General features: G+C 45.4%; 1 protein-coding gene across 10 annotated transcripts in view; it reads left to right on the top strand.

Moving 5' to 3' along the window:
* LOC135551751 (focal adhesion kinase 1-like) overlaps positions 1 to 14,427 on the top strand; it is a 242,328-nt gene extending 227,901 nt beyond the window's left edge. For all 10 annotated transcript variants that reach the window (XM_064982961.1, XM_064982959.1, XM_064982957.1 and 7 more), the window contains 3 exons: positions 12,830 to 12,985; positions 13,151 to 13,231; positions 13,365 to 14,427. In XM_064982961.1, the coding sequence (XP_064839033.1) occupies positions 12,830 to 12,985; positions 13,151 to 13,231; positions 13,365 to 13,583 (456 nt within the window). In that variant the 3' untranslated portion in view covers positions 13,584 to 14,427. The remainder of the gene's footprint in view (positions 1 to 12,829; positions 12,986 to 13,150; positions 13,232 to 13,364) is intronic.
* Positions 14,428 to 15,020: the final 593 nt, after the last annotated feature.

Genomic DNA, 15,020 nt, shown 5'->3' with positions numbered 1-15,020 from the left:
AAGACAACACTGTCTTAATGTCTTACTCCAGGGTCACCATCACAGCACCAAGACAACACTGTCTTAATGTCTTACTCCAGGGTCACCATCACAGCTTGGTTGAGCGTGGTCCTACATTTGTTTGTGCTATTTATAGTTGTATTTAGTATGGATCCCCATTAGCTGCTGCCAAGACAGCAGCTACTCTTCCTGGGGTTTATTATGGATTCCCATTAGCTGCTGCCAAGGCAACAGCTACTCGTCCTGGGGTTTATTATGAATCCCCATTAGTTCCTGCCAAGGCAGCAGCTACTCTTCCTGGGGTTTATTATGGATCCCCATTAGTTCCTGTCAAGGCAGCAGCTACTCTTCCTGGGTTTTTTTATGGATCCCCATTAGTTCCTGCCAAGGCAACAGCTACTCTTCCTGGGGTTCATTATGGATCCCCATTACTTCCTGCCAAGGCAGCAGCTACTCTTCCTGGGGTTTATTAGGGATCCCCATTAGTTCCTGTCAAGGCAGCAGCTACTCTTCCTGGGTTTTTTTATGGATCCCCATTAGTTCCTGCCAAGGCAGCAACTACTCTTCCTGGGGTTTATTATGAATCCCCATTAGTTCCTGCCAAGGCAGCAGCTACTCTTCCTGGGGTTTATTATGGATCCCCATTAGTTCCTGCCAAGGCAACAGCTACTCTTCCTGGGGTTTATTATGAATCCCCATTAGTTCCTGCCAAGGCAGAAGCTACTCTTCCTGGGGTTTATTATGGATCCCCATTAGTTCCTACCAAGGCAACAGCTACTCTTCCTGGGGTTTATTATGGATCCCCATTACTTCCTGCCAAGGCAGCAGCTACTCTTCCTGGTGTTTATTATGGATCCCCATTAGTTCCTGCCAAGGCAGAAGCTACTCTTCCTGGGGTTTGTTATGGATCCCCATTAGTTCCTGCCAAGGCAGCAGCTACTCTTCCTGGGGTCCAAACATATTAAATAATTTACATTACATATAAAACAAAAGATAAAACAGTACATCATATAACATTATTACACCACTATATATCTACAATACAAGATGTTTAATTCCACCATACAACAATATCCCAATGTGTGAGTATGCATGTGTCTGTACCTTTGTGTGTGTCTCTTCAGTCCCCGCTGTTCCATAAGGTGTATTTTTACTTGTTTTTCAATCTGATTCTACTGCTGCATCAGTTACCTGATGTGGAATAGAGTTCCATGTAGTCATGGCTCTATGTAGTACTGTGTGCTTCCCATAGTCTGTTCTGGACTTGGAGACTGTTCTGGACTTGGGAAGAGACCTCTTGTGGCATGTCTTGTGGAATGGTTGTCTGAGCTGTATGCTAGTATTTTAAACAGACAGCTCGGTACATTCAGCTTGTTAACACCTCTTACAAAAACAAGTAGTGATGAGGTCAATCTCTTCCACTTTAAGCCATGAGAGATTAACATGCATGTCATTAATGTTATCTCTCCGTGTACTTTTAAGGGCCAGCCGTGCTTCCCTAATCTGAGCCAACTGCAATTTTCCCAAATCCCTCTTTGTGGCACATGACCACACTACTGAACAGTAGCATGTAGGACCTGCCCTGTTGATAGTGTTGTGAAGAAGGCAGAGCAGCGCTTAATTATGGATAGACTTCTCCCCATCTTAACTACTGTTGTATCAATATGTTTTGACCATGACAGTTTACAATACAGGGTTACACCAAGCAGTTTAGTCACCTCAAGTTGCTCAATTTCCACATTATTCATTACGAGATGTAGTTGAGGTTAAGAGTTTAGTGAATACCACCCTGCATCCCACTGCTGGCTTGTTTCTGAAGCTAAGCAGGGTTGGTCCTGGTCAGTCCCTGGATGGGAGGCCAGATGCTGCTGGAAGTGGTGTTGGAGGGCCAGTAGGAGGCACTATTTCCTCTCGTCTAAATAATATCCCAATGCCCCAGGCCAGTGATTGGGGACACTGCCCTGTGTAGGGTGCTGTCTTTTGGAAGGGACGTTAAACGGGTGTCCTGACTCTCTGCGGTCATTAAAAGATCCCATGGCACTTATTGTAAAAGTAGGGGTGTTAACCCCGGTGTCCTGGCTAAATTCCCAATCTGGCCCTGAAACCATCACGGTCACCTAATAATCCCCAGTTTACAATTGGCTCTTCATCCCCCTCCTCTCCACTGTAACTATTCCCCAGGTCGTTGCTGCAAATGAGAATGTGTTCTCAGTCAACTTACCTGGTAAAATTACAGATAAATAAAAATAAAAAATTGTCCCAAATACAATGCTTTTAGTTTTGGAAATATTTAGGACTAACTTATTTCTTGCTACCCGTTCTGAAACGAACTTCAGCTCTATGTTAAGTGTTGCAGTCATTTCAGTTGCTGTAGTAGCTGACATGTATAGTGTTGAGTCATCCGCATGCATAGACACACTGGCTTTACGTATCTCGTTAGTAAAGATTGAAAAAAGTAAAGGGCCTAAACAGCTACCCTGGAGCATTCCTGATTCGACCTGAGAAGTAGCCACCCTTTGCCTTGATGACAGCTTTGCACACTCTGGCATTCTTTCAACCAGCTTCACCTGGAATGCTTTTCCAACAGTCTTGAAGGAGTTCCCATATATGCTGAGCATTTGTTGGCTGCTTTTCCTTCACTCTGCGCTCCAACTCATCCCAAACCATCTCAATTGGGTTGAGGTCGGGTGATTGTGGAGGCTAGGTCATCTGATACAGCACTCCATCACTGTCCTTCTTGGTCAAATAGCCCTTACACAGCCTGGAGGTGTGTTGGGTCATTGTCCTGTTGGGAACCACACATATGGAGATCATCCGTTCACCTACTCTGGTTCTCACAAAGACAAGGCAGTTGGAACCAAAAATCTCACATTTGGACTCAGCAGACCAAAGGACAGATTTCCACTGGTCTAATGTCCATTGCTCGTGTTTCTTGGCCCAAGCAAGTCTTTTCTTCTTATTGGTGTCCTTTATTAGTGATTTCTTTGCAACAATTCGACAATGAAGGCCTGATTCACGCAGCGTCCTCTGAACAGTTGATGTTGCGATTTATCTGTTACTTGAACTCTGAGAAGCATTTATTTGGGTTTCAATTTCTGAGGCTGGCAACTACTAAACTTATCCTCTTCCTTTCCTGTGGCGGTCCTCATGAGAGCCAGTTTCATCATAGCGATTGATGGTTTTTGCAACTGCACTTGCAGAAATGTTGACATTTCTTGAAATTTTACGCATTGATTGACCTTCATGTCTTAAAGTAATGATGGTCTGTCGTTTTTCTTTGCTTATTTGAGCTGTTCTTGACATAATATGGACTTTTTACCAAATAGGGCTATCTTCTGTATACCCCCCTACCTTGTCACAACACAACTGATTGGCTCAAACGCATTAATAAGGAAAGAAATAAGCAAATTAACTTTTAACAAGGCACACCTGTTAATTGAAATGCATTCCAGGTGACTATCTCATGAAGCTGGTGGAGAGAATACCAAGAGTTTGCAAAGCTGTCATCAAGATGGCTACTTTGAAGAATCTAAAATATATTTTGATTTGTTTAACACTTTTTTTGGTTACTACATGATTCCATATGTGTTATTTCATAGTTTTGATGTCTTCACTATTATTCTACAATGTAGAAAATAGTTTAAAAAATAAAGAAAAACCCTTGAATGAGTAGGTGTCTGCATTTAGAACACAATGATGTAGACGTACAGTAAACACCAGGCATCATGCTTGTCCATAGAAATATATAATCTACAATGACTGTCAGGAAAAAAACAGCTTCCATCATTCTCAGTTCATGTGGAACTAAAGTAATAAATGAAAGCTATCGGATACACTCCACTTCCTCCCTGGGAAAAGCAGTTGTTTGGCTGCAGGGAGGACTAGGGGGGTTGGGGACTAGATGGAAATCATCCCACGCTGACCCCACCATCCACCCCTACACAGCCAGGATCATCCCAACATCCACCCCTACACAGCCAGGGTCATCCCAACATCCACCCCTACACAGCCAGGATCATCCCAACATCTACCCCTACACAGCCAGGGTCATCCCAACATCCACCCCTACACAGCCAGGATCATCCCAACATCCACCCCTACACAGCCAGGATCATCCCAACGTCCACCCCTACACAGCCAGGGTCATCCCAACGTCCACCCCTACACAGCCAGGGTCATCCCAACATCCACCCCTACACAGCCAGGATCATCCCAACATCCACCCCTACACAGCCAGGATCATCCCAACATCCACCCCTACACAGCCAGGATCATCCCAACGTCCACCCCTACACAGCCAGGATCATCCCAACGTCCACCCCTACACAGCCAGGATCATCCCACCATCCACCCCTACACAGCCAGGATCATCCCAACATCCACCCCTACACAGCCAGGATCATCCCAACATCCACCCCTACACAGCCAGGGTCATCCCACCATCCACCCCTACACAGCCAGGGTCATCCCACCATCCACCCCTACACAGCCAGGATCATCCCAACATCCACCCCTACACAGCCAGGGTCATCCCACCATCCACCCCTACACAGCCAGGATCATCCCAACGTCCACCCCTACACAGCCAGGATCATCCCAACATCCACCCCTACACAGCCAGGATCATCCCAACGTCCATCCCTACACAGCCAGGATCATCCCAACGTCCATCCCTACACAGCCAGGATCATCCCAACATCCACCCCTACACAGCCAGGATCATCCCAACATCCACCCCTACACAGCCAGGATCATCCCAACATCCACCCCTACACAGCCAGGATCATCCCAACATCCACCCCTAAACAGCCAGGATCATCGCAACATCCACCCCTACACAGCCAGGATCATCCCAACATCCACCCCTACACAGCCAGGGTCATCCCACCATCCACCCCTAAACAGCCAGGATCATCGCAACATCCACCCCTACACAGCCAGGATCATCCCAACATCCACCCCTACACAGCCAGGATCATCCCACCATCCACCCCTACACAGCCAGGATCATCCCAACGTCCACCCCTACACAGCCAGGATCATCCCAACATCCACCCCTACACAGCCAGGATCATCCCAACGTCCATCCCTACACAGCCAGGATCATCCCAACGTCCATCCCTACACAGCCAGGATCATCCCAACATCCACCCCTACACAGCCAGGATCATCCCAACGTCCATCCCTACACAGCCAGGATCATCCCAACGTCCATCCCTACACAGCCAGGATCATCCCAACGTCCACCCCTACACAGCCAGGATCATCCCACCATCCACCCCTACACAGGCAGGATCATCCCAACGTCCACCCCTACACAGCCAGGATCATCCCAACATCCACCCCTACACAGCCAGGGTCATCCCACCATCCACCCCTACACAGCCAGGATCATCCCACCATCCACCCCTACACAGCCAGGGTCATCCCACCATCCACCCCTACACAGCCAGGGTCATCCCACCATCCACCCCTACACAGCCAGGGTCATCCCACCATCCACCCCTAAACAGCCAGGATCATCGCAACATCCACCCCTACACAGCCAGGATCATCCCAACATCCACCCCTACACAGCCAGGATCATCCCAACGTCCACCCCTACACAGCCAGGATCATCCCAAACATCCACCCCTACACAGCCAGGATCATCCCAAACATCCACCCCTACACAGCCAGGATCATCCCAAACATCCACCCCTACACAGCCAGGATCATCCCAAACATCCACCCCTACACAGCCAGGATCATCCCAAACATCCACCCCTACACAGCCAGGGTCATCCCAACATCCACCCCTACACAGCCAGGGTCATCCCAACATCCACCCCTACACAGCCAGGGTCATCCCACCATCCACCCCTACACAGCCAGGATCATCCCAACATCCACCCCTACACAGCCAGGATCATCCCAACGTCCACCCCTACACAGCCAGGATCATCCCAAACATCCACCCCTACACAGCCAGGGTCATCCCAACATCCACCCCTACACAGCCAGGGTCATCCCAACATCCACCCCTACACAGCCAGGATCATCCCAACGTCCACCCCTACACAGCCAGGGTAAATCCCACCATCCACCCCTACACAGCCAGGATCATCCCACCATCCACCCCTACACAGCCAGGATCATCCCAACATCCACCCCTACACAGCCAGGATCATCCCAACGTCCACCCCTACACAGCCAGGGTCATCCCAACATCCACCCCTACACAGCCAGGATCATCCCAACATCCACCCCTACACAGCCAGGATCATCCCAACGTCCACCCCTACACAGCCAGGATCATCCCAACGTCCACCCCTACACAGCCAGGGTCATCCCAACATCCACCCCTACACAGCCAGGATCATCCCAACATCCACCCCTACACAGCCAGGATCATCCCAACATCCACCCCTACACAGCCAGGATCATCCCAACGTCCACCCCTACACAGCCAGGATCATCCCAACGTCCACCCCTACACAGCCAGGATCATCCCAACATCCACCCCTACACAGCCAGGATCATCCCAACATCCACCCCTACACAGCCAGGATCATCCCAACATCCACCCCTACACAGCCAGGGTCATCCCAACGTCCACCCCTACACAGCCAGGATCATCCCAACATCCACCCCTACACAGCCAGGATCATCCCAACATCCACCCCTACACAGCCAGGATCATCCCAACGTCCACCCCTACACAGCCAGGATCATCCCAACGTCCACCCCTACACAGCCAGGATCATCCCAACATCCACCCCTACACAGCCAGGATCATCCCAACGTCCACCCCTACACAGCCAGGATCATCCCAACTTCCACCCCTACACAGGCTCCATACAGATGCTGACAAGCCGGCCCAGAAAAAGGCCCAGGGAAAACCACACTTTCTGGGCTTTATTTTGGGCCCTAGTTATGCAACGCCAACTACCATCCATTTAGGAAGGAGCCGGTGAAATGAAGAATGTTTTCAAAGTGTTCTTTTTCTTGTAACTTTCCAGGCACGCAGTTTGAAGGGAGACTCTTAGAGAGACCTCTCTTCTTCTAGCTCTGAGAATAAAACCCTGTTAAAACTCCAAGGCTTTTAATACGGTGGAGGTTAGAAGAGCCCAAGGAAAGTAGTGGTTCCTAACAAGATAGAACCCAGCCAAGTCCAGTCCAAAGCTCCCTTCTCACCTTCCGTTGATCTCAACAGTTAAAGCCATGTTCCAAAGGTTTTAGACTCATTTCTCACTTCCTCCAGTGAAAGCTAACATTATGAACAATACAATGCCATGCAATAGAATACCATACAATACCTCCAAATACAATAGAATACCATACCATACATTACCTCCAGATACAAAAGAATACCATACATTACCATACATTACCTCCAAATACAATAGAATACAATACCATACATTGCCATACATTACCTCCAAATACAATAGAATACCATACCATACATTACTTCCAAATACAATAGAATACCATACCATATATTACCATACATTACCTCCAGATACAATAGAATACCATACAATACCTCCAGATACAATAGAATACCATACATTACCTCCAGATACAATACATTACCATACATTACCTCCAGATACAATAGAATACCATACATTACCATACAATACATCCAGATACAATAGAATATCATACATTACCTCCAGATACAATAGAATACCATACATTACCTCAGATACAATAGAAACCATACATTACCTCCAGATACAATAGAATACCATACATTACCACCAAATACAATAGAATACCATACCATACATTACCTCCAGATACAATAGAATACCATACATTACCTCCAGATACAATAGAATACCATACATTACCTCCAGATACAATAGAATACCATACATTACCATACAATACCTCCAGATACAAAAGAATACCATACATTACCTCCAGATACAATAGAATACATTACCATACAATACCTCCAGATACAATAGAATACCATACATTACCTCCAGATACAATAGAATACCATACATTACCATACAATACCTCCAGATACAATAGAATACCATACATTACCTCCAGATACAATAGAATACATTACCATACAATACCTCCAGATACAATAGAATACCATACATTACCTCCAGATACAATAGAATACCATACATTACCATACAATACCTCCAGATACAATAGAATACCATACATTACCTCCAGATACAATAGAATACATTACCATACATTACCTCCAGATACAATAGAATACCATACATTACCTCCAGATACAATAGAATACATTACCATACATTACCTCCAGATACAATAGAATAACATGCATTACCTCCAGATACAATGGAATACATTACCATACATTACCTCCAGATACAATAGAATAACATGCATTACCTCCAGATACAATAGAATACATTACCATACAATACCTCCAGATACAATAGAATACCATACATTACCTCCAGATACAATAGAATACATTACCATACATTACCTCCAGATACAATAGAATACATTATCGTACATTACCCCCAGATACAATAGAATACCATGCATTACCTCCAGATACAATAGAATACATTACCTCCAGATACAATAGAATACCATACATTACCTCCAGATACAATAGAATACCATGCATTACCTCCAGATACAATAGAATACATTACCTCCAGATACAATAGAATACCATACATTACCTCCAGATACAATAGTGCAGGCCTTTAGATCTTCCTATCCAGTTAGTACTCAGGTCTTTCTCTTTCTGGCTCAAAACAGAGTGAAACAGGGAGGTACTATTTTTCCCTACCATGCAAAAACGCAGTAACTGCTCATTTGGTCGAAAAATGAACTCATACATTAAATACATACTTAATCAGGTGGACAAGTATCCTGCTTCTATTGTAGTGTGTTTTGGAGAAAATGAGGGTCATGTTAGCAGTAACTGTATAAAGTTACTGTGAAACCAAGTTAAATAAAAGCCCTTTTTTCCAGTTCCACACTATGAGCAGTTTCCGCCTTCTTGCTTGGTAGGGCAGTATTTTAAAATGTGTCTGCTTGTATTGTGTTGATGCATTGCATGTTGTCTTCTGTCTTTGGTTCTACAGTATTAATCCTTTCTCCCTCTTCTGTTCTGTTTCTCCTGCATCCCCCTCTCCCTCCCCCCTGATCGCACTCCCTTGTTTTGTCTCTGTGCCTCACCCTACTGTTGTGGCCCTTTAGCCCTAGAGGGTAAGACGTCTTGTGTTTGTGTCAGTCACTGTCTGACCACTGGGGAGCGCTCTAATAAAACATTCTCTACCACTGTACAGGGGGAGTCATCAAACCATCAAACCTTCATAGCCCAGTGAATAGTGGCATTGGCCCTTAGGCACAGATCTAAGATCAGTTTCCTCTGCCTGAATCCTAACTGTAACCATTAGAACATACAATAGATCAGTGTCTGGATGGGACTACTCCCGAGTGGCGCAGCGGCCTAATGCACTGCACCTCAGTGCTTGAGGCATCACTACAGACCCTGGTTTGATTCCGAACGCACACAATTGGCCCAACGTCATCCGGGTTAGGGGAGGGTTTGGCCGGGGTAGGCCGTCATTGTAAATAAGAATTTGTTTTTAACTAACTTGCCTAGTTAAATAAAGGTTAAATAAATAAAAAATACTCCGGATGAGGCCACTTCATCGAGGTTTATGTTCTACAACCATGGAAGCTTGGCAAGAAAGCCATAACCAAAGCAAGTCATCCTAGTATTCAGAGGCAGTCCTTTCAGTAATGACTGTAAAGGTTATTTTGGCAGGCATACTAACGATGCCTAATCAATTCGTGGGAGTAATAACAGATAAATGTGGGCCTTCATTGATGACTCTCTTCCCTGTGGTATGGCATGATGTATGTAGGGTTGTGTTGTCATAGTTACCATCACTAACTGTGGTCTAGTAGATTATAGTATATCATGTACAATCTGACTCACCAGTGGGTTCTGCATCCTGTTTGGACCGTGGTGTGTGTGAGAGTGTATGTTTGTCTACATGTTTGTTTCGGTGTATTGGGGGTCAAATTCATCACACGTCGTTCACAACCATGTTCTGAGATTGTATGCTCTACATGACTTGTGACTCGAGCTAAAAGTAATTCTGGAAAATACTGTCATCTAATGTTCACTCTGTAACGACATGATGAATCTATAAATGACTGTCTTCAAGTGGTTACAGAAAGAAATCCCTTTTAGCCTTATACCACCTGGTGGTTCCAGTGAAAAGGACAGCTGGGAGGGCAGCTGGGAGGGGGACAGCTGGGAGGGCAGCTGGGAGGGCAGCTGGGAGGACAGCTGAGAGGACAGCCGAGAGGACAGCCGAGAGGACAGCCGAGAGGACAGCCGGGAGGACAGCCGGGAGGACAGCCGGGAGGGCAGCTGAGAGGACAGCTGGGAGGGCAGCTGGGAGGAGAGCTGGGAGGGCAGCTGAGAGGACAGCTGAGAGGACAGGGCAGCTGGAAGGACAGCTGGGAGGGGGACAGCTGGGAGGGCAGCTGGGAGGACAGCTGAGAGGACAGCTGGGAGGACAGCTGAGAGGGCAGCTGAGAGGACAGGGCAGCTGGGAGGACAGCTGGGAGGACAGCTGGGAGGGGGACAGCTGGGAGGGCAGCTGGGAGGACAGCTGAGAGGACAGGGCAGCTGGGAGGGCAGCTGGGAGGACAGCTGGGAGGGCAGCTGGGACAGTTCTGGTTGTGCAGTCATCAAAAATCAAGTCACATAAAATCACCTGGATTCTTTTCTCTAGACCAGTGGTTCCCAAACTCTTTATAGTCGCATACCCCTTCAAGCATTCAACCTCGCGTACCCCCTCTAGCACCAGGGTCAGCGCACTCTCAAATGTTGTTTTTTGCCATCTATTGTAAGCCTGCCACACACACACACACTATACGATACACTCATTCTTATGTTTAATAAATGTGAGTTTTTGTCCCATATGGCTCATGGGAAGTGACAAAGAGCTCTTATAGGACCAGGGCACAAATAATAATATCATAATAATCAATAATTTTGCTCTTTATTTAACCATTTTACATATAAAACCTTATTTGTTCATCGAAGATTGTGAATAACTCACCACAGGTTAATGAGAAGGGTGTGCTTGAAAGGATGCATATAACTCTGCAATGTTGGGTTGTATTGGAAAGAATCTCAGTCTTAAATCATGTTCCAGACAAGTGAAAAACATCCCCCAGACAGGCCAGTGGTCTGAGAAACTAGTCATCATCAAGCGGTCAGACAAGTGAAAATTATGGTCAGTAAAGAAAACTTTAAGCTCGTCTCTCAATTTTAAAAAAAACGTGTCAGTACTTTGCCCCTTGACAACCAACTTCTGTATGTTGTAAAAGCGTTACATGGTCGCTGCCCATATCGTTGCATAGTGCAGAAAATACATGAGTTCAGGGGCCTTGCTACAACAAAGTTAACCATTTTCACTGTAGTGTCCAAAACGTCTTTCAAGCTGTCAGGCATTCTCTTGGCAGCAAGAGCCTCTTGGTGGATGCTGCAGTGGACCCAAGTGGCGTCGGGAGCAACTGCTTGCAAGCGCGTTACCACTCCACTATGTCACCCCTGTCATGGCTTTTGCACCATCAGTACAGATACAAACACATCTTGACCACCAAAGTCCATTTGATGTCACAAAGCTGTCCAGTACTTTAAAAATATCCTCTCATATTGTCCTGGTTTGCAGTGGTTTGCAGAAGAGGATGTCTTCCTTAATTGACCCCCCCATAAATGTAACAGACATATACCAGGAGCTGTACCAGGCCCGCCACGTCTGTTGACTCATCCAGCTGTAACGCATATAATTCACTGGCTTGTATGCGAAGCAGTAATTGTTTCAAAACATCTCCTGCCATGTCACTGATGCGTTGTGAAACAGTGTTTGATGAAGACATTGTCTGTATAGTTTTTTTGGCCTTTTCCCCCAGCATTTTCCCAGCCATGCCCATGGTAGCAGGAATAATTAAGTCCTCCACAATAGCATGTGGCTTGCCTGTCCTAGCCACTCGATAGCTCACGATATAAGACACTTCTAGCCCCTTCTTATTAATGGTATCTGTTGCTTTTATACATGTCTTACTACTCAAAAGTCGCCTTAATTCTCACTCAAAAACTCATGTGGCTTATTTTTCAAATTGCCATGTTTTGTATCTAAATGTCTGTGCAAGAGTGAAGGTTTCATCAGGTTGTGAGATAGTATTTTTGCACATATAACACACTGTGGCTGAGGAAAGGCACTACTCCCAATATAAGTGAACCCCAAATCAATGCAATGCTCATCTTCGATGGTCCAACGTCCCTGTCTGTTGTTCGGTGCTTTCCCGGGGAAGGGGGCAGTAGCTCTTCGGCTGCATCATATTCACAACTGTCAGTGTCCATGCGAGCTGGGATAACAACAAATGTAGAATTACTGATGCTGGCATTGGATGTGCTGTGGAAGCAGAACAACTTGTCTTCAACAGGTACAGGTGTTGTACTGCAGGTAGTAGCAGTACTACCAATAGAGCTGGTATGTGTCTCTATGGACGCGGGCCTTACTTTTTTTTAACCATTTATCAATTTTAGAGCAAACGGAATGAGCAGCAGCTACGTTTGGCTACATAGGGACTGAGTGGAATTCCCACAAGAGAGTAATGGTTAATGTGATTGGAAGTTAATTATTATTTAATTATTTGACTTTTACAATCACACATTTCACCACAATAGATTCACTGTAGAAAAATGAAAACTAAAATGATTTCTAGGAGATAGATTGACTTCCCTCGGTATGTTGTATGTGAACCAACTCACCCCCATATCTGTGGTGTGTAGATGCAACCTCAGGAGATCAGCCCTCCCCCCACGGCCAACTTGGACCGTTCCAACGACAAGGTGTATGAGAACGTGACAGGCCTGGTCAAGGCTGTTATAGAGATGTCCAGTAAGATCCAGCCAGCCCCTCCAGAGGAGTACGTCCCAATGGTCAAGGTAAATCTAGCTTCAATCAATGGGATAAAAGACAACAATTGTTGTTGAATCATCATCATCATCATTATATGCTGATCAAGAGGATATTATTGTCGAGTGATACTGGTCTGTAAGCCGTTCTAGCTTTGTTCTTCTATTACAGTGATATACTGGTTATTTTTACAGGAGGTGGGACTAGCGTTGAGAACTCTATTGGCCACAGTGGACGAGACCATACCAGTGTTACCAGCAAGCACACACAGAGAGGTGAGAAACAACTCCTCATTACAAGTCAACATATTGCTTCTGACTGTTGACACTCTGACTGTTGTCCTATTGTGTCTGACAACAAACTAATTGGCTTATTTCTCGTATGTGTTCTGATTGTCTTCCTCTGCAGATTGAGATGGCCCAGAAGCTGTTGAACTCTGACCTGGCCGAGCTGATCAACAAGATGAAGCTGGCCCAGCAGTACGTCCTCACCAGTCTGCAGCAGGACTACAAGAAACAGATGCTGACGGCGGCCCACGCCCTGGCCGTAGACGCCAAGAACCTGCTGGACGTCATCGACCAGGCCCGGCTTAAGATGATCCACACCCAGTCCCGGGGGTCACACTAGCCCCCTCCGACTCCTAGCTCCTTGGGCATGGAAGATCTTTGAGGGGAGGGAGAAGGATATAAGAGGGAAGGGGGTCTGGTGCTGTGGAAATGGGGCTGGTTGGTTTCAGCTCCCATAGCAATCATAGACCGCACAACAAGTCACAAGTCAAGACTGCTCAGCTCGCACCTCGATCAGAGCTCCTGATACTACAGGAGAGAGACAGAACTGGTCACTCGACTCAATCGTACCCTTCGACCCCCTTCCTGAAAACTGTTTTATAGGCTTCTGTTCTGTCTGTCGCTGCTCTCCAGAATGTTTGGAGGTCAGTTACATACAATCTCTTCTGTTTTATTTGATGTGTCGATTGTTTTATCCAGAGATTAATTTGAGTGTTTTTTTTTTTAAATCCAGAGATTAATTTCAGAGTGGTTTTTTTTTAAATCCAGAGATTAATTTCAGAGTGTTTTTTTTTTTTAAATCCAGAGATTAATTTCAGAGTGTTTTTTTTTAAATCCAGAGATTAATTTCAGAGTGTTTTTTTTTTTAAATCCAGAGATTAATTTTCAGCTCACATCATCAGACGTTCTTCCAGGTGGCTGATAATAATCACAGATCTGATCTGAATACAATTCCAACTGGAAGATTTGAACCATTGAAGAACTACAAGCTACATTTGATTAACATTTTATTACTGAGAGATCTCAGTGGTTGGGATGTCTGTATTAAACACTATTACCTAAGGTGTGCTACAGAATCAAAGCATATTATGACTATGTTTTGGATGCTCATCATTTGTATTTTTTTTGTCCATTCTCTGACACATGGACTCGGCACAGTGAATAATAAAATATCACAAAATGAATGATATTTCTTTTTATTAAACACAAATGTCACATGCCACTTTTTAAGTTAACTAATAATTAATATACAAAGATATATATTTTTAAGCATTCAGCATTTCTGGGATTTAAATGTTATGAGAGGCTTATTTTCGTCATTGTAAGCTTCCAGCGCATTTACGTTCCACAGTGGAGATGATTCAAATCACATGATCGTTCATCTATTAGTTGGGCAGTTCAAACCCCTGTCCTATTGCTAGTCATTCCCTTATCACTGAAACTGTTTTTGTATAATTAACCAAGTCTGGTGTTACACAAACCTTCTTCTGATTTTCTTGGGTTGTTCGTATTCATTAGTGCACACCGTAGCAAAACATTTTGCAACGGAAAACAAAAACGAGCATCTCTTATTGGACAACTTCAGGGTGTCCCTCCCTGTTCCAGTACATTTTCTTGTTTGGTGCCAAATGAATATGACCATGGTTTACGCGGATTCTGCCCTTCCTTTAGACCAGGGTTTCCTGACTCGGTCCTGGGGCACCCACCTGGTTGACCATTTAGGTTTTTGCCCAGGCACTACAACGCTGATTCAAAGCTTGATGATGAGTTGGTCATT

Source organism: Oncorhynchus masou, chromosome 13 (genome assembly GCF_036934945.1).
Source record: "Oncorhynchus masou masou isolate Uvic2021 chromosome 13, UVic_Omas_1.1, whole genome shotgun sequence".
NCBI classification, from domain to species: domain Eukaryota; kingdom Metazoa; phylum Chordata; class Actinopteri; order Salmoniformes; family Salmonidae; genus Oncorhynchus; species Oncorhynchus masou.
This window is presented reverse-complemented; position numbering and strand designations above follow the sequence as displayed.